At 39.2% G+C, this 21,466-nt stretch overlaps 1 protein-coding gene across 5 annotated transcripts in view; it reads right to left on the bottom strand.

Moving 5' to 3' along the window:
* Positions 1–20,959, bottom strand: part of mybpc3 (myosin binding protein C3) — a 33,828-nt gene extending 12,869 nt beyond the window's left edge. The window contains exons 1-21 of one of the 5 annotated variants that reach the window (XM_005466940.1): positions 20,811–20,917; positions 17,994–18,263; positions 16,048–16,143; positions 14,977–15,054; positions 14,542–14,690; positions 13,944–14,061; positions 13,811–13,859; positions 11,106–11,165; positions 10,959–10,961; positions 10,271–10,294; positions 8,439–8,602; positions 8,211–8,343; positions 6,627–6,629; positions 6,385–6,509; positions 6,176–6,281; positions 3,723–3,889; positions 2,230–2,395; positions 2,036–2,142; positions 1,891–1,920; positions 1,660–1,799; positions 786–857 (exon numbers count right to left, since the gene is read on the bottom strand). In XM_005466940.1, the coding sequence (XP_005466997.1) occupies positions 786–857; positions 1,660–1,799; positions 1,891–1,920; positions 2,036–2,142; positions 2,230–2,395; positions 3,723–3,889; positions 6,176–6,281; positions 6,385–6,509; positions 6,627–6,629; positions 8,211–8,343; positions 8,439–8,602; positions 10,271–10,294; positions 10,959–10,961; positions 11,106–11,165; positions 13,811–13,859; positions 13,944–14,061; positions 14,542–14,690; positions 14,977–15,054; positions 16,048–16,143; positions 17,994–18,263; positions 20,811–20,835 (2,085 nt within the window). In that variant the 5' untranslated portion in view covers positions 20,836–20,917. Of the gene's footprint in view, positions 1–785; positions 858–1,659; positions 1,800–1,890; positions 1,921–2,035; positions 2,143–2,229; positions 2,396–3,722; positions 3,890–6,175; positions 6,282–6,384; positions 6,510–6,626; positions 6,630–8,210; positions 8,344–8,438; positions 8,603–10,270; positions 10,295–10,958; positions 10,962–11,105; positions 11,166–13,810; positions 13,860–13,943; positions 14,062–14,541; positions 14,691–14,976; positions 15,055–16,047; positions 16,144–17,993; positions 18,264–20,810 lie in introns of all 5 variants that reach the window. The other 4 variants (XM_005466943.3, XM_005466942.3, XM_005466941.1 and 1 more) reach the window with 4 other exon arrangements.
* Positions 20,960–21,466: the final 507 nt, after the last annotated feature.

A 21,466-nucleotide genomic window follows, 5' to 3' on the forward strand; every position in this document is an offset into this window, starting at 1 on the left:
TAATATTATACCTTGACAATATTTCTCAATTACCACATTTAATGTTGGAATCTAGTATTTAGTTGTATATTTGATCTCAGTTGTGTAGCAGTTAACACATTTGCTTGCCAAACAAAAGGTTGCTAGCTCATTTTCAACTAGATACAAATATCCCCACTGGAGTCGCATCAGGCAAAAAACTCTGCCAAATCAGAAATGTAGAACTACCTGCTGTCGTGACCCCTTGTGGCAAGAGAGCTGCCAAATGTAGCTTTCATTGTCATTAGATAATGTATTTTAACCTTATGGTTTATACCTTTCCCATACTGTACACATTGTACTTGCTGCTCAGCCTCCTGTGCCCTCTGTCTGTCTTAGAGAAGAGTCAGAACATGCTCTTACCTTAGTGACATGGATGAACTCTGCATGCAGTTTTATCCTGTTCTTAGTGTTTAAAACTGACACAGAAGAAGGAAAAAAACATGGTATTCACTGGAAAAAGTGTTTTTAAGAAAATCCATGTATTAGTTTACATGTGTTACTTCTGCTCTTTGAGGTTTTGAGGTTTTATTGTTAAAGTCTTTTCAAAGCTCAAGCTGTAAGACAGCAAGTTTACAGCACATTTCTACAATACATTTGTAAATCTAAATGCATGACATGTGACTTTACTGTTTATGTGTCACAAGAGCTTGCAAAGGTCAGCAGGTGCACATGAGTAGAAACTGAGGCACGCGCTGGCAGTGCTGGCGTGAGTGAAAAAAACAAAAACAAACAAAAAATAAGCATATCATGAAATGTGCACTTACTTCCCCATCCTTCGTGGTCCAAGAGGTTGTGTGCCCTCCTTTGTCATCTCCACCGGGTTTTACAGAACTAGCCTACATTTGAGCAGAGCAAAGCCTTAAAAGCCGAAGAGGACAGAGAGGGTCCCCTCATATCAAAGACTTGCAAACTATAGCTAGCATCACTGTTGGAAGCCATTAGCAGCACTGTGCTTACTCAGCTTGGTGAAAGCATCAAAGTTTACAAGCCAAAGCAGGGAGAAATGTATTAGTTTGCATGATGTCAATATGGAAGAACTAGCCTGTGACACTTTAGATTATCAAATGCGATTTGATGAAAATATATCTCCTTGGCTTGTTTAATATTGGAAGCATGTAACATATAGTTGCATTACTCCTTTAACATTTGCAGTATTAGTATGTCTTTCAAATATAAATAATCAGCTACAACACTGAAACTGCAGACAGGTAAAATGAACAACATTCATCTTCTCATTGCACTGCAGTTACATTCTTTAAGGACATGCACCCCATGATGATAGCACTCCCCGATGGCAGCCAGCCATCTCACCCAGCAAGACCAAACAAAAAGATCTTTTTTCCTGGCTTCTGAGATCCCCATATCTCAATCAAATTGAGCTTGTAGGCTCCGCTATCCATGTCTTGGGTGGATAATGAGACAACCTCGGAAGTCCCACCTGGGTCAGAACAGTTTTGGTGGCACAACAGTGACCTGTAGGCTGTCACATAGGTGACTTAATGTTGTGGTGGATCAGTGTGTGTTTGGTAATGAATGAAGTGGGTTTTTTTCAGATTTCAGATCTTACCTATATAACTCTGGACTGGTGGCACATGTCTTAATTATTGATTAATAGCGCAAGCCTTCCATTTGTCTTACCTTTTCTCCTTTGGTCCAGATCACTGTTGGAGCAGGGTCTCCAGTAATGGGGACATCCAGACGTAGTTTGTTTCCAGCCACCACCACAATGGTTGACTCAGCGGTGCGACCCAAACAGTCTAGGTGGATCTTAGGAGGATCTGTGAATGTAATGTAAATGGTTAAAATGGAAAAATATTTTGTATTATGACTGGTACAATCTGCAAAAAGAGTAAGTTTGTTGCTGTGTACCTTGGCGTGGCACATAATCAATCTTCACCTCTTGGAAATCCAGAAAAAAAACAATTAAATAAGTTATTTAAGTAAAATTTGAACATGTGAGTCTCTAAAGAGACTGTAATTTTAAAGTGAAAGAATATAAAAGCACAAATTTTACCCAAGAAATTTAGTTTAGCAGAGAGGTTGAAAGCATAGCCATCTGGCACAAATGTGTAGTCCCCCTCATCCTCCGGTTTGACGTCATCAATGGTCAGTTTGTGGATCCTACGCGGTCAAAAACTTTAGCTTGTGACGTCATGGAGTGCAGGCAGCATACCCAACATGCATTACCACATGCAAACATGTCCTCACCTGCCAATATGCGTGATGTTCACTCTGGCATCAGGCTTGACTTCGACACCATTCTTGTACCAGGTTCCCCTCACGTTCTCATCTGACACCTCGCACTTAAAAACCGCCTGATCTTTTGCCTTCACTGTGAGGTCTGCGATGCTCTGGTAGACTTCCAGCTCTTTCTCTGCATGTTCGGAAAACACAGGCTCAGAGTGCAGATAACAGCAGGCCTTCTGCTGTATGAGACGCCAGGATTAGTTGATAGCGTGTGAGGATAATATGATTTAAAAAAATAAAAGCTCGAGCGACTGTACGCGTGGATAATGTGGTAATGATTTTGAGCATGAGGGTCTCCTCTGTGTGTTGTATCTTAGCTACAGACACAAGAGGAATAGTTAATTAGATTTATAGTAGAAAATAAAGTGGCAAGATATGAGGATATGAGGACCATATGCAGGAGCTTCGGGTTATTACTGTATATCAGATGAAATAATGTACAAGGGGGTTATTAAAGTTGTCCCAGAGAAATTGTTATCTGGGTGAGATATCTCACACCGCGCTCCTTTTAAAGGTTACAAGAGTTTCACGTCAGCTCACTGCTAGGCAGGGCATACATGATGGGAATGGCCAATGGCATTATAATGGGAGCTCTACTGTGGACTGAGGTGTTGATCCCTGCAGCACGATAGCAGCTGGTAATTCTTGGCAGGCTCGCTGTTCGATTAAAAGGCCAACAAAGAGCAAAGATCAAGTTTATATCTACACACAACACCTCTGAAAAACACACACACACACACACAAAACATATGAATACATATGCAAAGGAGAGAGCATACATATTCAATATAAAGCAAACAGATGTTGATGACCATTGTGTGATAATCTTTTCTTTTAGAGGGATTTTGATGAATGTTTTGTTCTGTGAGATAATGGTGCTAAGATGGTTACAGGGAAAACTAACTAGATTTTTTTTTTAATTAATTTTGCCTACGTCCGTGTATGGATGAGTTTGAACAGTCTGCATCCATTATTTCTAGATCACCTGTGGAATTCAAAATAAAACATCTAATCACCTTCAAAGAGACAATTATCTTAAATATACCAAAGACCATCATGTTATTGAAAAAAAAAACCCCAAATCTAACTAATTTCTCAAAAGGAGACTTACAAAATTCAGTTGTGCCCAGCGGGGATCCTACATCAGCATCACCGAGCTGCTGTGACTTGGTACTAAAGGAAAATCTACCATCTAGTAATAAAACATACTTTGAAACCACAAAGTACTCTTTGCCCTTTAGGTGAAATATATGTCTTCTAACTTTAGCTTGCATGTGCTCTTACATCTGTGGAGCAACCTTGGCACAATGATAGGTGCTATATCCTAAAGATAGACCACATACCAAGAGTGGCAAGGCCACGGAGCTATTGGTAAGGTATGAGAATGTGTACTTGAAGAATTCATCACTGACAAAAATGGTTCATATGGTTCGTAGGGCGTAACTGACACTCACCCTGCACCAGGACTTCTGCCATAGATTCGCCACCATTTGTTTTAACCTTGTAGTGGCCACAGTCTTCTTTGGTGGCCTCGTTAATGATCAGCACGTGCTTGCAGCCGTCTTTCTTGAAGCGATACTTGAAAGATTCGTCTCTTGTCAGCTCCACACCATCTTTCTCCCTGAACAGAAATTAAAACCACAACTAAAATTAATATGATCAACAAACATGGTGAGAGTTTCAGATAAAAAAAGCTAGTTACACTGCTCAACCATTTTTCAGAGGTTGTCTACTTTTGAGGTAAAATGCACTACTTCTTGTGGATTTTGATGTCACTGAATCCCAGTATGACAATTAAAACAGCTAATTGTCTAGACGTTAGATTTTTGTTACATTTTGCGTCATATTATGTACACATAATATGTTGCTAGGAAAATAGTAAATAGGTGCTGAACCATGTTACTAAACCATGTGCCAGCATATGTGGAAATGTAGCATAAGGCAAAATCACAGTAAGTAAGTTGGCACTGCACACTAAATCAAAATCTGAGGATACTTTTCTGTATTTAATCTGTATTTAATTCATCAATCTTTCTCCATTTTGACAAGATCCCCAACACCACTGGCTGAAATGCAGTCCCAAAACCATGACAGAGCCTCCACCGTGCTTTACAGATGGCTGCAGATACTCACTGTTGAAGCTCTCTCCTGACCTCCTCCATATGCACTGATGATTATTTGTATCCAGAAATGTTAATATGGATTCATCACTTCATCAGACCTTACTTTCTGTCCAACTGAGGTAAACTCACTAATCTCAGACTTCTTTTTTTCCTGTTTCACTTCCTCAAGAATGACTTCTTGTCAGCCAAACTTCCACCGAGACCATTTGTGATGAGGATTTGATCAACACTAGATCGATCAACTGAAAGGCCAGTGTCAGGGCTTAGCTGACATTTCCCCTGGGGGAACAACTGTCAGATATTGTTCATCTACTGCAGATATTTTTTAAGTCAGGTACTTTTTCTTTTGTCCTCCACTTGCCCAAATTCCTCAGATTTTTTTAAGGACACACTGCACACCACGCACCACAAACTACTTGTTTTAGCAACAGGCTGCTAGTAACGAAAAGCTTAAAGAGTTACAGTTAAAATTACTTCTTTGCTTAATTGCCTGCTATGTTTAGACACACAACTGAGTCATCCCTTGAGATAAAAGAGCTTGAATGATTAATATTTCAATGTTAAGTGGTTTAGCACTGACCTGTAGGATGTTGTGACATTTAGAAATTTCATCTGTTTCATCACTTAAAAAATATTATGACACACATTTTGATTTCATCACTTAGCAACATGTCTGTTTATGGTTCAGTGCATTTCATTGGTGAGTTTTTGTGTACTTTTCATAGTGTGCAGTGGAACAAAATTTAAAATGTTATTCTGGGTGATACAAAACATGTAACTTTACATTGCAACATTACAGATTTCCTGCTTCCAGAATCCAAGGTCAGAGTACAGGTCAATAGGTCAGATAAAGACAATATCATAAGATTAGAAATTTTACATTGCATTTCTGAATTGATCTAATTTGAATTCACATGAGCCCAACTTCAACAAATGGGATATATCATTTAGTTAGATGGACCATGTACAAATTAATACACATGTCAGTTTGGGCCGTTTTAGCAAAAGAATTCAGGGTTGACTATTTGTTTGAAGCATTTTGGCTGCAGTCCTGTGTTATACACTTATTTTATCACTTTAGCAAAAGTTGGAACTTTCAGATTATTCTCACTTTGTTACAACCACCTGGGGTTTTTTTGTTTTGTTTTTTTGCATTTTAGTTACACAATCACACACTTCCTTAGCTCAATTTACTGGCAGGTTTAGGTCTACTTGCGTCACTCCATTAAATACACAAGGTGACCTTTCAGCTTAACAGGTAATTCAGGAATACATAGAACCACACAGAACTGTAATACCCTACAGAGGTGGTATATCTGATACATTTAATCTTTGTACTTTGTTTCAACAAACCTACACTGGCCAGACAATAACAGCTTGTATACATTTGTAGCAGCAACTTTCTTCTTCAGGTAAAGGTCATGAGGGACATACTGAATGGCTCATGCAACCTTTTCATTGAGGTGATAATTCACAGCTTGTAGCAACACTTCACAGTCTCTGAGGCCTGGTATCTATCTGCAGACATGACATCCTCAGATGCCATCTGTGGGGTGTCTGAGCAACTGTTAAGGATCCAGCAAATTAAAAGAGAGCCTAAATTTAACCTGATTAAATATAATTTAATGGTAGATGGCACTTTGAATACTTTTTTATCCACTCATGATTCATTTATTTTATTTAATAATGTTTATTTAGCCATGATGGAACACTTTTTTATAAATTAGGACATGGATGATCAGTTACTGGCTGCTTAGCCATGAGTGTAAAGAAAAACATCTAACCATTTAACATTTGCTCCTTCCTCCGAGACTTCACACTCTAGCTCCACCCGCTCACCCTTCATGACCATCTGATCCTCCAGATTTTTCACTATCAGGATAGGAGGCTCTGCACAAAACAGATAAGAACATGTGATTAAGCTGAACATCTTTGTTTTTGCATACCTGTGCTGGAACTGGTATGTTGTGAATGTTCTCTAAACATCAAATACCTTTAACAAAGAGCTCAGTGGTGCACTTCTCATCTCCCACTTTACAGGAATACGCTGCATCATCTGCCAGCGAGCAGTGGTTGATGGTGAGGTACCGCATGTTGCCAACACTCTCAAATATGTACCTTGACAGGGAGGAAGATTATCACACAATGAAAACACTGTTTTCATTTGTTTTTTAAAACCACAATATAGCGTGTGAGAAGGAAAGGAAATGTTTTTGTATTACTTATGACACTTACTTGCTATCGATTTAACCAAATGACGCAATAAAGGCACAAATTAGGGAAGTTGGTCATGGAGAGGCAAAAGAGAGAAATGAAAAACAATCAGTAATATAGTTAAGTATGTTCTTCCTAAAGTTTTGCGCAACAGAATATAATAAAAAGCCACCCTGAGCATCTTCTAAAATGATTTAAATAGAACTTCAGATGAACAACAACACATTAAAAAAGAACCTAAGTCAAAATGCAGAAGCAGTATGTGAAAACTAAGCACTGCCCATGATTCAATATCTTGTGGAAACACCATTAGTTGCAATAATGTGAAGTAATCATTTTCGGTATGACTTTATCAGGCTTTCACATTGCTGTGGAGGAATTTTGACCCACTTTTTTTGCAATATTGCTACAGGTCATTAAGGCTTGTGGGCATTTATTTGTGCAGAGCTGTCTTTAGGTTCCCACCACAGCATTTCAATCAACGTGAGGTCTGGACTTTGATTGGATTACTGCAACACCTTGATTCTTTTGCTGATCATTGTCCTTTTGCATGGCCCAGTTTTGGCAATTTTGACATATTTGACTCTACAACACTTTGATACACAGAGGAAATTCCCGCGGCTGCAAAACAACCCTAAATCATCACCCCTCCACCACCGTGCTTGAAAGTTGCTATGAGGTGTTTGTGTTCATATGCTGTTTTTGGTTTTAGACAAATTCTGGCCAAACATCTTCACTTTGGTCTCGTCTGTCCAGAGGACATTGTTGCAGAAGTCTCGTGGTTTGTTCAGATGCAACTATGCAGCCTAATCCATGCTGCCAAGATCTTTTTAGAGAGAAGAGACTTTCTCCTGGCAACCCTTCCAAGCAAGCCAGCCTTGTTCAGTCTTTTTCTAATTGTACTATAACGACCTTTAACATTTAACATGTAAGAGTCTGAGTTGTAGTTGTTGGGTTTTTCCAAATTTTCTGCCTTGGGGTGAATTTGATGGAACGTCCACTCATGGGAAGATCGGCAGCTGTTTTAAATGTTTTACAACTGAATATAATCTTCCCTACTGCAGAATGACAGACTTCAAACTGTTTGATGATGAAGATTGATGTGCAACAACAATTGCTTTTCTAAGATCACTGATGTTTCCTTTCCTGCTTCTCATGGTGTTAAAACATATCTGAATGCTCCAGATCTAGAGACTGCCAAAACATCTGCTTTTATAAAGCGGCTCACATTTACCGATGATCAATCAATCAAATTCCTGTGGAAGTGTTACTTAGTTTTTCCACACACTCCTCTTCCATCGCACCTTAGTCTTTGTTACATAAATAATGACACAGTGTAATATATAATATGTGCTGTTGTTCATCTGAGTTTAATTGTATTTAGCTAATTTTAAGACCTGCTAAAAACCAGATTATTTTTTTGTAGAGATATTTAAAACTTTAGACATAAAACAGGGTTTACTTTCTCATTCAGAAGTCTGCATGCATTTTAAGTATTCCTCAGCTCACCCTGCAAACTGAGGCACGAGGCCCTGATTCAGATAAAATACTTGCGTCTATAAAAATAAAACTTAGCAAAGGTGCACAGGTAGGGTGTATTCAGACCTTCCAGTTGGTTGAATTTCTTGCCCATTTTTCAGCCACTTCACCTCAATATCTGAATTGGCAACCTCAACAGCCAGTTTTATTTTGTGGCCCTTTGACACTTGGTAGGCAGGATCCAGCTTTTTGAGGAAAGCTGTGTTTCAGAGCATAAAGAAAATAAAAATAATCAGTCTCTGTTAGGTTTTCATTTAAATTGTTTTAGTTTTGCTACAAGCTCAGCGCACCAACCTTCACTTTTCTTTTCTTCTTTCTTCATCTTCTTCAGTCTCTTGAGCATGCCCCTCAGGTCAGTGATTCCGTACTGAAAAGCAATCTTTTCATATTCAGAAGGAGGAGCCTGGCTGAGAATGTTCCACACATCCACATCGGTCTCCGTGTGCACCTGCACGGTTCTAACACACAAAGACAGAGATGTTAAAACCACTCGGGTGACACGAATGAGTGAAAAGAAGCAGGCTGTTAAAACAGGTACAGTCACTGAAACACGCTGGCAAAACTGATACCGTCAGATTCACTGTTATCGCATGCATCAGTTCATTATTCGATACTGAAAAACTAACAAGCAACCGCTCAAGAGTCATTTTAGTAGATTGTTTACAAACTTGTAGCTAATGATTAGTTTAAACAGATTGACATTAGATTGTTTTTGTAATCTCCTGTTATGTCATTATGGGCTTGATCTCATTTTGTAGTTACTGTAAAGCTAATTTCAAGAATTTAGGAGTATTACAAACTACATGAACAAAATGACTGAGCCACCTGAGAAAGGCTTTCTATGAAGCTCCCCATACACATTTTTTGTGCTGCTGTTAATGGACAGTTTCTCATATAGCACTTTTTTGTTCTACTTAGGCATTCAAAGTGCATTGTACAACATGTCTCATTTACACACACATTTAAACAAGCATTTTTTCCCTCGCCTAAATGCTTTCTCTCTCATGTTCATTCTTCAACTCGGGGTTCAATATCAAACTGGAACAGCCAGGGATTTTATGACCAACCTTCCGATTAGTCGATGACTTGCTCTACCTCCTGAACCACAGCCCTGTACCCCTGCTTCATAAAAATGTATTCCCTTCACTACTAAATTACATTTGGTAGTGAAAACAACAAAAAACTTTATGATTGAAAAGATTTTTTTAAAAAAAAGGTTAAAGTGGTGGTGAAGGCATGGCAAGAGTTTGGCTTACTTGTAGTACTATATTTCCATATGTACCTACTTTGTATTTCTTCGTCTTCTTTTTTTACTTTTTTAAATTTTATGTTAATTAATTAATTAATTTGGTTATGTTTAGGCATCTAAACTACTTGCCTAACCCCATTAAATACACAACAGGCTGCCAGAAAAGAGGCAGAAAGAATATAGATAAAAAATAGAGAAAACAGCTTTCCCTCACACCATAGTTGAGGCCTGAAATTCATTATTTTTATACAGTCCAGTTGCGCTGCTCACCTTCCAGATGAGAGTGTCATTGTTAATAAAAGTTATAGATGTGAAAAACTATGAAATGCTTAAATTTTCCTAGCAAATATGATCCCTATTAAACATTAATATCAACATATTTATATCAAAATAAAATAATAATAATAAAATGTGCATTTTCTTTAGAGCAGATTCACTACAAATGATAATGTCTCCTTTTTATACATTGGATTATCTAAGCTGTGCACACTGCTTGTGTACCTCTGTGTACCTGTCATCTGTTTTCTTGTTGCTTACTTGCTGCTGATGTCTTGTTTGGTGTGAGACTGCCTCCTGATTAAAGTTTTGTTTAACTCCATCTGCCTGCTCTGTGCATCACATTATGGGGAATTATTTGAACTTGAGTGAACACCCTGATGCATTTGTTTTACATACTGTAAAAATGACTGACTCTTGCTTATGTTTCTGTAATAGACTAGCGCTGTCACTTAATCAGCTAAGAATGATCGTGACTTCAGCATTACTATTAATTATTGCAGTCAAATGTTTGCTGTCATGGGGAAAAAAAAAACCAAGTAACACAGAACAACAAAAAGTTTCCCAGTGACATCCAGACAACGTGTCAGCAGTTTCTTACCGATTTGAGGGTTTTAAGAAACTGCTGCTCATTCAGAGGTAGAACCCAAGAGGCAAATATGGCAAAACAAACCAGAAAAGTTAAAACACAGCATTTCAAAAGCAATGCACTCAGCAAATTAAAAATATGCTTTTAAAGCACATTAAATATCATTACAATGGTTAAAATGCACTGAAGCAATCGTGCGCACGCTAAACCTGAGTTACAACGTCAGTCAAAAATGACTCATACGCTAACAACGCATGCATTGTTTGGATTTTAACACAGGGTCTGCTTATAGTGAGGCATATATGCGGATTTTAGGGATGTGTCATGTGTTAACCCCGAAGACTGAGGTGCACTGAGGTGGAAGTATTGTCAGACTTATTATAGACTGAGTGAAATGATCTTCAGGGCTGTGACAGTGGTGAGCAGGGGATTCATTTAAAGTGTGAGGAAATAAAGTGAGATCTGACAAAGTGACTCGATGTTCAGGATGTTATGTGATGGAATATCACGTGTATACGTTTAAAAAATGGTAACACTTTTTTCTATTCTGCGTGACAGACAAATATAAAAGCTCTGAGATAATGAACACATCATGCCACCTTAAATTATCACTGTGCATTGTTAGTTTGTGTTCAGGCTTATTTGCTTGCAGATCCGTGATCATTCCAACTTTTAGTTTGCAAATGCAGAAGTAGCTTACTCTCTGAAGACGCAAGGAGATCCAGAAGGAATGAAAGCGTGAGAGTTTTAGATTACAAAGGGCACTCCCCCCCCAAAAAACCAACAAAAAAGCTGAAAGACTATAAATAATTAGAATTTTTTTGTTTATTAGTTTGTAATTGCTTACCTCTTTTTTAATAGAGTACTGAAGTCCAGCTCTCCTGAGTCATCATTTCCGTCTGTGCTACTGCAGGAATCAGAAAACATCAACAGCCCAGTAGGTTGCCTTTTTCTCATTTCTTCAATAAGTAAATGTTATTACTAAACAGATATAGTTTATTTTAAATAAAACAAATCCACATTCCCAGACTCTGTAAATCATTTCCTGTTTACTCCAATATGCAAGGGAGAGACATGCTTGCATATCAAAGTGTTGGAAGGAAAAAAAAACTGGATCGGACACGCCGAAACTAAAAGAAAACGAATGGAAAGATGTGAAGTGCAGGCAGATGTTTTTGTCTGGAGAGACAGATGTTGCCATGTTTAAGGAAGCAGCTTTCGTTTTGGGAAATACACATTTATTTATGCTGGTGCAATCAGGGGGGTCGGGGTCTGTTTGGTCCAGTTAATGTAGGTGGAAACTTATCCACTAAGCTCCAAAAAATACAGCTTCACATGTCCAGCCGGACTCGAAGCAGACTTGGAAAAGTTTAACAGGAATAACTGCTCAACTGTGGTGCCCACAGCTGTCAGTGTGCTTCTGAATGTGACTATAATCCCTGCTGAAACTCAAATAATTTACTACATGGAAGTTTACTAAAAAAGTACACAAAGTAAGACAGTGTTCTTGTTTTTGAGGAATGACTGTATCTTTTAACAAACAGCAGAATGAAACCCTGCAAGAACAAAGCCAGTCATGCTTAAGGCATTGAGGCATTTACATCTCCTTCCATTCTCGTTACATTAGGATAACTGTTCCCATTTCAATGTAAGCAACCTTTTACTTCATTTCTGGAAACAAAGTCAAATAGTTGTATTTCCCAAAAGTGTAGAACTGTTCTTCAAGCCATGAGCAGCAGCATTCATTCACGCAAAACACTCGAGGTTAAAGAAAACACAAGTCACCGTACTGTATAGGCTCTGTTTGCTGCTCATGAGTGAGATAACAGATAAAAACAAGGGCATAGTAGATGTGACTGTGTGTTTGTCTCCTGCCTGTGACCCGGCAGCAGGATTAGAAGGTGAGTCTCTGGTTTATGCGGTGGAGTTACAACACACCATAGCTGCACTTCCTCTGTGTGGCAACCCCTTATGGAAGAGCTCGGCTACTGAAAAGCCCTGTGTCTTAGCACATCCTGCACTTTCAGTATGATCAAACCACCGTCCAATTTCACTCTGCCGTGTAGCTGTTTGTGCAGCTGGCTTTGGTGTTTTGATGAAGACCCAGGAGGAGATCAGAGGGAGCTGACAGATGCAACTAGCGGCATGTCACTTAACAGTTTAATAGCTCAAATCTCCACATATGGAGAGCCGAAGATTAACACAATCGCAGCTATAATTAGCAGTTGCATTCTGGATTTTGAATTAGAGTCCCACACTTAGCTCTCTCTCAAGGTCTTCCTTCTGTTGTCGTTCTCAAAACTCGGCAAAAGGGAGGCCGAACCATTCACAACACTGGGTTTGTTTGGCAGAGAAAAGGCGGACCGCAGAAGAGAGAGAGGAGTCTCTGATCTGCATCCTGATTTCTCTGTTCTTTAACAAAGTCCTCAGAGTTTGAATACGTGCCTCCATTGTTGCAACAAACACCTTTACTACCTTGCTCCCGGTCCACTTCTCTTCTTACCGCCTTCACTCCTGACAGGTTAGCATTTCCACAGTTATTTTTCACAGACAGCAATAATCCACTGCAGTTTATTAGCAACTGTACTTGTGCATTGACTTTATAATCTACCGAGTCCTCGTTATCATACACAAAGCTGACGGCAAACTGATGGCTGCAGTTTTGTTCCCCATTGACTCTGATTTAAAGCGTGTGCTTTAAATCACTTTAAATCTGCCTATGGGTACTTAAGTGGTTTTCAGTGTTTCTGTTATCTACCGAAAACATGCAGAAGTAATTACTCCAGCTCATCTAATGAAATAATTCAGTCCTTCCTTCACATTTTAAATAGTCATCTTTAGACTCTTTAGAAATATTCTGTATTTTTCTACAGAGGGCAAAAACTGGTTTGTTCATATGCAACAAATCCAAAGTAAAGTGCCCCAAAGTTAGTGAGATTTAAAAATACTTGAAATGAAACAAAATAGTTCAGTCGATTCTCCTTACAGAGCATTCAGAAAGGAATTCATGTGTGTTTATTTTATTGCACCATGCCTTAAATATAAATGAAAAGACCCCTCATTTTTTAATGGTTTTCTGATTATAAAAAGAGATTACAGAAAACAGATCACAAGAAATGTATCAAAATGTATCCTTCACATATGACAGTATTTCAGTTTTATTAAAACGTAGTCAGCCTGGTATTCAGTTCGGTTCAACTGAGCTTGTATGTTTACATATAACTATAAATACTAAAGTTTGAAGCACTTTTTTCTAAGTTAACCGGATTGCGATGATTTTTTTGTTTTTTGCAATAATATCAGCTAAAGTGAACAGACATCATCCATTCACAATAATAATCAGCTCAAAACTGAAGTAAAAGTGTGATTGATTAATGGATTAGAAATAGTTTTATGTGACAATAAAGAAATGAGATGAGGAAGTTAAACTCTCAATGAACAACTCATATAAACAATTTTTTTTAAAATCTTTTTAAAAATCTCACATCACTTTGTTTATTCTTGGAATGACATATATTATTATTTTATTTTATTTTTTCAAATAAAACTTACGTGCGTCTGAAAGCTGCTCTTATGTCCAGGCCCTCTGGAGCGCGAGCCTCTGAAAGAAAGTGTCCAATACCATAAATCACTGTGGTGCAGGATTATAAAAAGAGGGTCACATTAATAAAATAAGGACACTCACCATGAACAGTGAGGTCAAAATTGCAGCTGTCAAACTTATCCTTGGATGAAACCTCACATCTATAACCTCCGGCAAAGTTAGCCTTGGCAGCAATGATGTGCATCTCAAATGTGTAGACCTGCAATCACATGTGTGCAAAGAGATGTGAGATTTAATGTGTTTGGAGATTTAATGTGTTTTGCTGTGTGTATCTGGGATGTTTTTAGGAAGGTGTCCACTGATTTTCCCTGCCTCCCTTCCTTTGAAATCTCTCAGTTTCCTTGAAGTTCTAGTTTTCTGAACTTATCTTAGCAGGTTTGATGTGTCACTGCCGTGTCATTACCTCGAAGATAGCGTGCCTGTGGTTTGTCGTGCTTTCAGGATAAATGCCTGAGGCAAGACGTTGCCCAACTGAGAGTGAGAAGGGCAGGACTTGCAAAACACGTCGGTTGCTTCAGCGTGAAATGCTACATATTCCAGCCTTAAGGTCATTTTAGTGACAAACAACCTGAGCCCTTGCATTTGTGTGCTCCTTGAGAGGAAGCATAACTTTTAACATATGTTAATCCAGATTTCTTCTAGTGTTGCTTGTTGTGATGTCTTTTTAGCATTAGCCCACCTTGGTGTTACGGTCATATGTCTCCTTCAGTTGCAGGTGTTTACCAGACTTGCTGGCAAGGTCCATCCACTTCCCTTTGAACCATTTGACTGTGGGTTTCTTCAGCAGCGACTCAGCGTTCACTTTAGCCACAAATGTGATGTTTTCACCTGTGTGAAAAGAAAGGCTTGGATTTGATTCTCATATCTGATGGCATTTTTACTTTTTCTACAAATTATCATCTTATTGAGTGAACATTATACAGATTGCATTTATTGTGTGATATAGCTTTTTTTTTTTAATTAAAAGGATACAATATTTTTGTTTTTAAGTATTTTCGTTACAAGTATCTTTGCTTTTGTGTGTCCACCATTCTTATACATAGCTGGTTAATTCTGTGGGATTAGATTAAAGATTAAATTAACCTCTTATATCCTGTATTTTGAAGCCACTCACCTACAGTGACTTCTCCACTCTGAGGTTTTTCTGTGAAGAGTCCAGTCAGGTCCTGTCTTGTGTCTGGAGGATGTGCATCTGAAAAGCCAACAGGATTAAAGTACAATGCTACAGCATAAACTTTGTTTGGGTTTTTTATGATGTTGAAAATAGAACATTATTAGCTTAGCTATGAGAGTTAAGACAAACCTATCATGGTTCTGGGCCGCTGACCCACTTTTTTGTATATTTTGGTCCCTTGTGTTCTGTTTATGACCATCAGGGTCATTCCTACATTGTTTATTATTTTTTTGTTTTTCACCTTTGTGTATGTCATTTCGTGTTCAGGCTTGGGTTTTTAGTTTCAGTTACTGTTGTGGTCACTGTATTCCCTTCTTGTTCCTCATGTCAGGTTGTCAAGTCTCTGTGTGTGGCTGTTGTTGTGCCTCTGTTACTTCCTGTTTTATTTTGGTAGTCTCTCATCTCTTGTCTTGTCCAGTTCAGCTGTATCTCCTCTTTGCCCCAATCATCCCTCTGTGTCTGTCTTGTCTGACTCTCCTCATGCCCTTTGTTGAGTAAACTTGCTCACTGTCTTTGAGGTTCATTTTAATGTTTTCTGGCAACCAAGTTTCACTGGCAAATGTTTGGGTTTGCAAATTTTTTGAGGTTATTTCCTGTGTCCTGTATTTGGCTCCTTAACGCACTTGTCGCATAGCAGCACATGACATAAACTATTCAACTTTCTGCTGTTTAAGAAACATTGTTAAATAGAATATGAAAATTCTTGGCCTGACATTACTCTACTAGAATAAAAATAAATCTGAAATCCTCTTTAAATGAAAGCCATTAAAAAGTCTGAGGGGTCCTGCATTTATCTACCCTGCTGCATGGATTTACAGGACCTTGGAGACCTTTTTTTTTAAACATAGCATATGCAAAACTTAAAATAGCATCCAGGCAATGCCTTTTCTTACAAATGGCAGCTGTTTTTGAAGTCTTTGTGGAGTACACATGTACAGTTATGGGATATTTGGGGGCATTTTTGAGGATTCGGGGAATGAAGGAATCACTGAGTGATAAAAATGAACTTACCCCCAGCTTGTGCTGGTGCAGGAGTTTCTTCTTGTACTGGCGCTACTGCAGGCTGAGAAGAGGCTTCTTCTGGTTTTCCATCAGCAGGGTCCTCAGCTGAAGATAGCAAGCAACATTTGAGAGGCACAGAGAAACAACAATCATACGTTTAGTCCATTCACTGTTCCCCTCTTAACAAAGAATCAGCTCCAAACAGTGAGTTTTCAGTCTGTGAAACAACATATATAATACGAGAGGTGAAAACATTTTTGTGTTTTGTCAACAAAAACTCTCTGGCCAACATTTATCACCCAAATATTTTTGCCTTATCATTTTTTAAAGGCCCACTGACTTTCCATGTGTTATCAGCTGCCTCTCATGCCTTTCCTCAGCGCCAGTCAAGTGGTGGTTACTCATGAGGAAATAATGCACTGGTGTGGGTCAAGGTCGTCATGCAAACAGAGTAAAGGTGGCCATGATATGAGCCCCAGACAGCTGTGGCCAGTCCCTTATAGCACACTGGCCACTTTGGCCGCTGTCTTTCTTTGACATTTGTTTACATCTTACTAAAGCCAAAGGGTCACACCGATAAACTAATAGCACAAATGTTGCTCCGTGACACACTTGGCAATCGTCTCAGTGTACATTAGAGTGCTGTGCAGGTCCGATAAAATACAGGACAAAATGAGTGAAGTTAAACGAGTGAGTAGGTGTGTTCACGGCCTCAGATGAAGAGCTGGACTTTTTGGGAAATAAACTTGCTGTTGTAATATCATTTGTATTTAGAGACAACAGTCCCCAGGACACAGGCATGCAACTAACTGAAGGAAGCTGTGTAATTTCAAGTCACGTTACAACGAGTCATCCGACCACTGGGTTGGATGACTTCTCTCTCTCTCTCCACCATCTGTTATGTACAGTTTAAGTCTTACTGAAACAACATGAAGGCCTGTTTCCAGTTATAGCGACAAAGCCAAATGTCACAGAGCTTTGCGCCAGCTGACTAGTGTTCAAGTCCCTTCTGGGACAATTATTTTTGATTTAGTGGACCATGTAGGTTCTCATGTAGTTTCAGTAGGATTTTTTGATGTGTTAAAAAATCACAATGTCATGTTTGGGGAAAACACAGTGTGATGACACTCAAGCTGTTAAAGTCCCTTGATACAGAGCTTTGCGTTCAGGGAACCAGGCTTGCATGTCATAGATTTGTTCTAATAAGCCAACAACTGATCACCTTGTGACTCCAGCAGGGACGGGGGCAGCAGGGTTATTGAGGTCCAACAGAACACAAAACAAAATGTTTTTAAGTTGATTACTCTAGCCCCATAAAAATGCCTCTCCTAAGTTTGTATGCACAACTATAAAACATATTTAACCACATAACAATTGGCCACTTCTGAGGGTCTAAACCTTTATAGATGCCTCTTTAAAAAAAAGGTCTAGACGAAGTTCGACACAGTCATTTCTGGTTCCCCAGCAACTTCACAGTGAGCCATAGAGGTGCCCTTTCATGCACAGGTGGTCTGATGTTTTTTTTAAATCTTTGGACCGAGTCAAGGTAGCTGCCCTTAATACAGTATGAGTTATATGCTAAGCCAGCTGTCTGCTGACTATAACCTTGAATCTAGCTGTCAAATACGAGAGTTTCATCAATCTTCTAACTTAATTCTCGACAGGAAAAGAAATGATGCATTTCCCAAAATGTCAAACTGATCCTTTTAAAGCAAACATCTCTCAAATGCACAGCATACAGAGCTGTTTCAGAGATCTGGTTTTGAGCAGCTGTCAGAGGGTGCTGTCAGAATGTGCAGAAACATCAAGTGCATGCAGTGTGTCAACTGTTTACTGCTTCAGTGGTTTTCTGCATCGAGTGCTCCATTTTGCTTTGTGCACAGTGATGACATTACAGCCCGTAGGTGAGCACACAGAGGCCTCAAATGCACAGCAGCGGCATCGCAATCTCCCACCTGGTTGAGACACCACCTTCAATTCAAATTTGACCTTTGAGCCCCCAGCGATCACCGCATAGACACTGGCGTCTTCTTTGGTAATAGCTTTTATAGTGAGCGAGTGCTTGTTCCCGTCGGCTGCGATAATGTATTTGCTGTCGCTGGCAATGTCCTTTGAGTTGCACTGCCATTTTACTTTAGCGTCCGGCTTTTCGGTCTCTGCCTCAAAGATCACAGAGGACCCCTCTTCTGCCTCCTGAGTCTTTGGTTTCCTGGCAAATGCTGAAACTGGGGAGGGTGGGTGGAAATTAAAAGCAAACCTTTAACTTTCTTTCTTTAAAGCTCATATGCTGCCAGGCCAGCAGTGAACACAGATACCATCATCTCACCGAGCATTCAGTGATTAGAATGTGATCATGCTGTAAAAACATTAAATGACAAATATCTGTGAGAGACATTATTTAAACTTTTTTTTTTTTGGTACTTCATCTGGGTAATTTCTGTCTGCTCAAAAAACAAAGATCATGCCTGAAGAAATTCTGAAAAAAGAAAAAGACATATGGGGGCAACAATAAGTATGAATATGTCAGCAAAGCAAGAAGAGTCATGAGCTCAGCTTGGCTGCCCAGGGTGAAAAATGTTGTACAGTCCACAGCACACTGGGTGGGGCTAACTGAAAACCAATAAATTTGCCTTTTGCCACTCCACACAGATCCTGTCAGAGCACAAACATCAAGTTAGAAGACAAAAATGAATCCAGAGCACATCGTGGAACGTGAACAAGACTTCACACAAAGGATAGATCAGCATTAACAGTGCTGTACTGTATGTGTACAAGCTAAACACTTTTAATCTGAAAGACTGAAAAAATTTCTTCAGCAAGTCTTAAGTGCTTGTCATCTTTACAAGAGGCCTAAGAACAGTGAGCGTGACTGACATGACTGACTCTGACATGTCTAATGGTTTAACGGTTATGAATCGCACACTTTGTGCTGGCGTAATGCAGGCGGACAGTCCTCAGCGAGTCCTCACCAAACCACACACAAACCAAAAAAGAAAAAAAAGCCCTCCACATGTTAACAGATGGCCCTGCAAGTATGAGTGTAAATATAGGATGCATATGTACTGGACTAATAAATGACGCTGGCAGGCTTAAGCTGCAACAGGGGTTGCAGGTATCATAGTTGAGGGATTAGCTGGATGCTATTTTTGTGACTTTAAAGGGAGAGGAAGAATAATGTGCCCTTCTTGTCATGTTGTCAGTCATCTGTGCTGTTCTAATTTTCATACTGCTGTCTGGCTTTAAGGTCAAATAGACTCCCTTGAGTTTTATTTTTAGAGAATTTTAGTAATTGTAAAGCTGATTAGTGGTCTTTTAAACCTAATTTCACCTTAGTTTTGGATATGTTTAGCAAATTATTTCAGATGAATCTCATGAGGACCGGGTTAAATGTCGGCATTTACAGTTTACTCTCTGTTTAATTCAATCACATTAGCGAGTGATTAGTGTTAAAGGTTAGGATTGAGCTGAATGCACCTCCTGCAGCCAAATGTGTTCATTTATATATTAATTCAGTTTTTATTAATGTTGTTACTGTATTTATTCTTGTCTTTATATGTTTTTCGTAGTTCAACGTTTCCAATTTCTGACTGAAAACAATCTTATTGACCGCACTGTACTGACAGTAACTGTCAGTAATGTTACGGGCTCAAGACAATTTGTCCTGAACAAATCCTTGACACTAAAGGTCTTAACACACACACACACACACACAAGCTTGGCCATTTGGGCTGCACTCTTTGTCATCGGATATGTGACATGTCGGGCTTCTCACTCCTCAATCGGCCATTCATTTCCCACTCAAGAGCGCAAAGAAAACTGTGGAAAGTCATTTGTCAAGTTGGAATCCTGCGGAGCATTTTTGGATCAGCGAATCATTTTGTGAATGCAGTGATGCTGGAAATGTAACAGTGTCGATTTCACATCAGACGATGTTTCCACCTGCGCCGCGAGATGTGTAAGTGAGCTACTGACATGACCAAAAAGGGCTTCGAGTTCAAAGTGTTTTCTGATGAGAAACAACAACTGCGTGCACGTGAATGTAGTAGGTTCTGATTTTGGCTCCCGGCTACATGATGGCTGATAAAGCATTTTAATAAAGGCACTTGTGGCACCTTAATAAGCCATGGAAAATATTTAAATTTGAGGGGATAGAAGAAGAATACTGCTACTTTACCTGGTCAACTGCATTACACATCTTTAAGCTGTACAAAGTGAACATATTGAACCACCTTTCATTTAATAACCATGAAAAGGAAGAGCTACATTTTCTTTATGTTTTCCAAATGTAGTTTCTCAGTTACACAGGTTACAGTCATTGCATGGGAATAAATAAACTTTATATTTAAAATGATGTTTTAAGTCTGTTTAGAAAACTTTTCACATTAAAACACTATGAATAAAAAATAAAGGCTGTCTCACTGTCTATAACGAAAATAATATGCAGGTATTAGGAAGGCAGTTTGGTTGTGGTTCATTGCTTGCTTAAGAGGGGTGTGGCCCATCTCAGCTTTTTCTCACATGTACTTTTTACACATGTCTTGCCATATTGTTGTTCTTCTGACTGGATATTAAAGTAGAACGTGCTAATATCACAGTAAAGAGTGTATCTAAAAGTTTACAGTTATTAAGAGAACTCATATGTATGGCAAACTTTTTGATTCATGGATTAGTTTGCTCAAAGCAGACATGGCAGAGCAGCAGGAACATTAAATAAGATGAGAAATAAATTGCTCCATCTTTGTTTGCTAAGGTAGTCGAATAAGTCCACTTACTTGGTTTTTTGACTGGCTCTGGCATCCTGATCAATCTCCTCTCTTCAAATTGTGTGACTCTTTGCTCCCAAACAGTCTGCTGTCTGTCTCAACACCCCCTGCCTTTAATAGTGGGCCTCTTTCCAAATATGCCTCCCCTCCTTCCATGAACCATCCCACCTCTTGTGCCATTTTTGCTAGTCCTAAGCCAGTGTCCGCAGACACCACTCCACTCCTACAGCCCATTCCAGCAGTGACCCAGCCCCCACTTCCCAGCCCACCGCCTGTCACCGGTCACGTCTGACCAAGGGCTATATTTCAACCATCCTTTCCTCCAGCACCTCGGCTGAATGATAGGCCTTGAGAGGGAGGGGAAGAGATGTAAGGCAGCAGTTTATATTTAGCACTTTGATTCCAAAAAAAAGTCTCCTCTCCCCACATCTGTTCTGCCTCCTGTTACCCTGTATGTCTAAGAGTTAAAACTACAAAAAGAGAGACAAACTCTAGTTTGTTTGTTTTTCTTATGGATGAGGTCTTTAACTTGTCTGTGTCTTGGAGACACATGCATGGCAATCTTGTTGTTTTTTCGCAGCAACTGAACCATGAGGTTGTTGAGCAAATACAAAGTTGCTTGATCCCTTTAGGGGCCACCAAGGTGGATCATCTGCCTCCATTTC

The sequence above is a fragment of the Oreochromis niloticus genome, linkage group LG1 (genome assembly GCF_001858045.2).
Source record: "Oreochromis niloticus isolate F11D_XX linkage group LG1, O_niloticus_UMD_NMBU, whole genome shotgun sequence".
Classification (NCBI taxonomy): Eukaryota; Metazoa; Chordata; class Actinopteri; order Cichliformes; family Cichlidae; genus Oreochromis; species Oreochromis niloticus.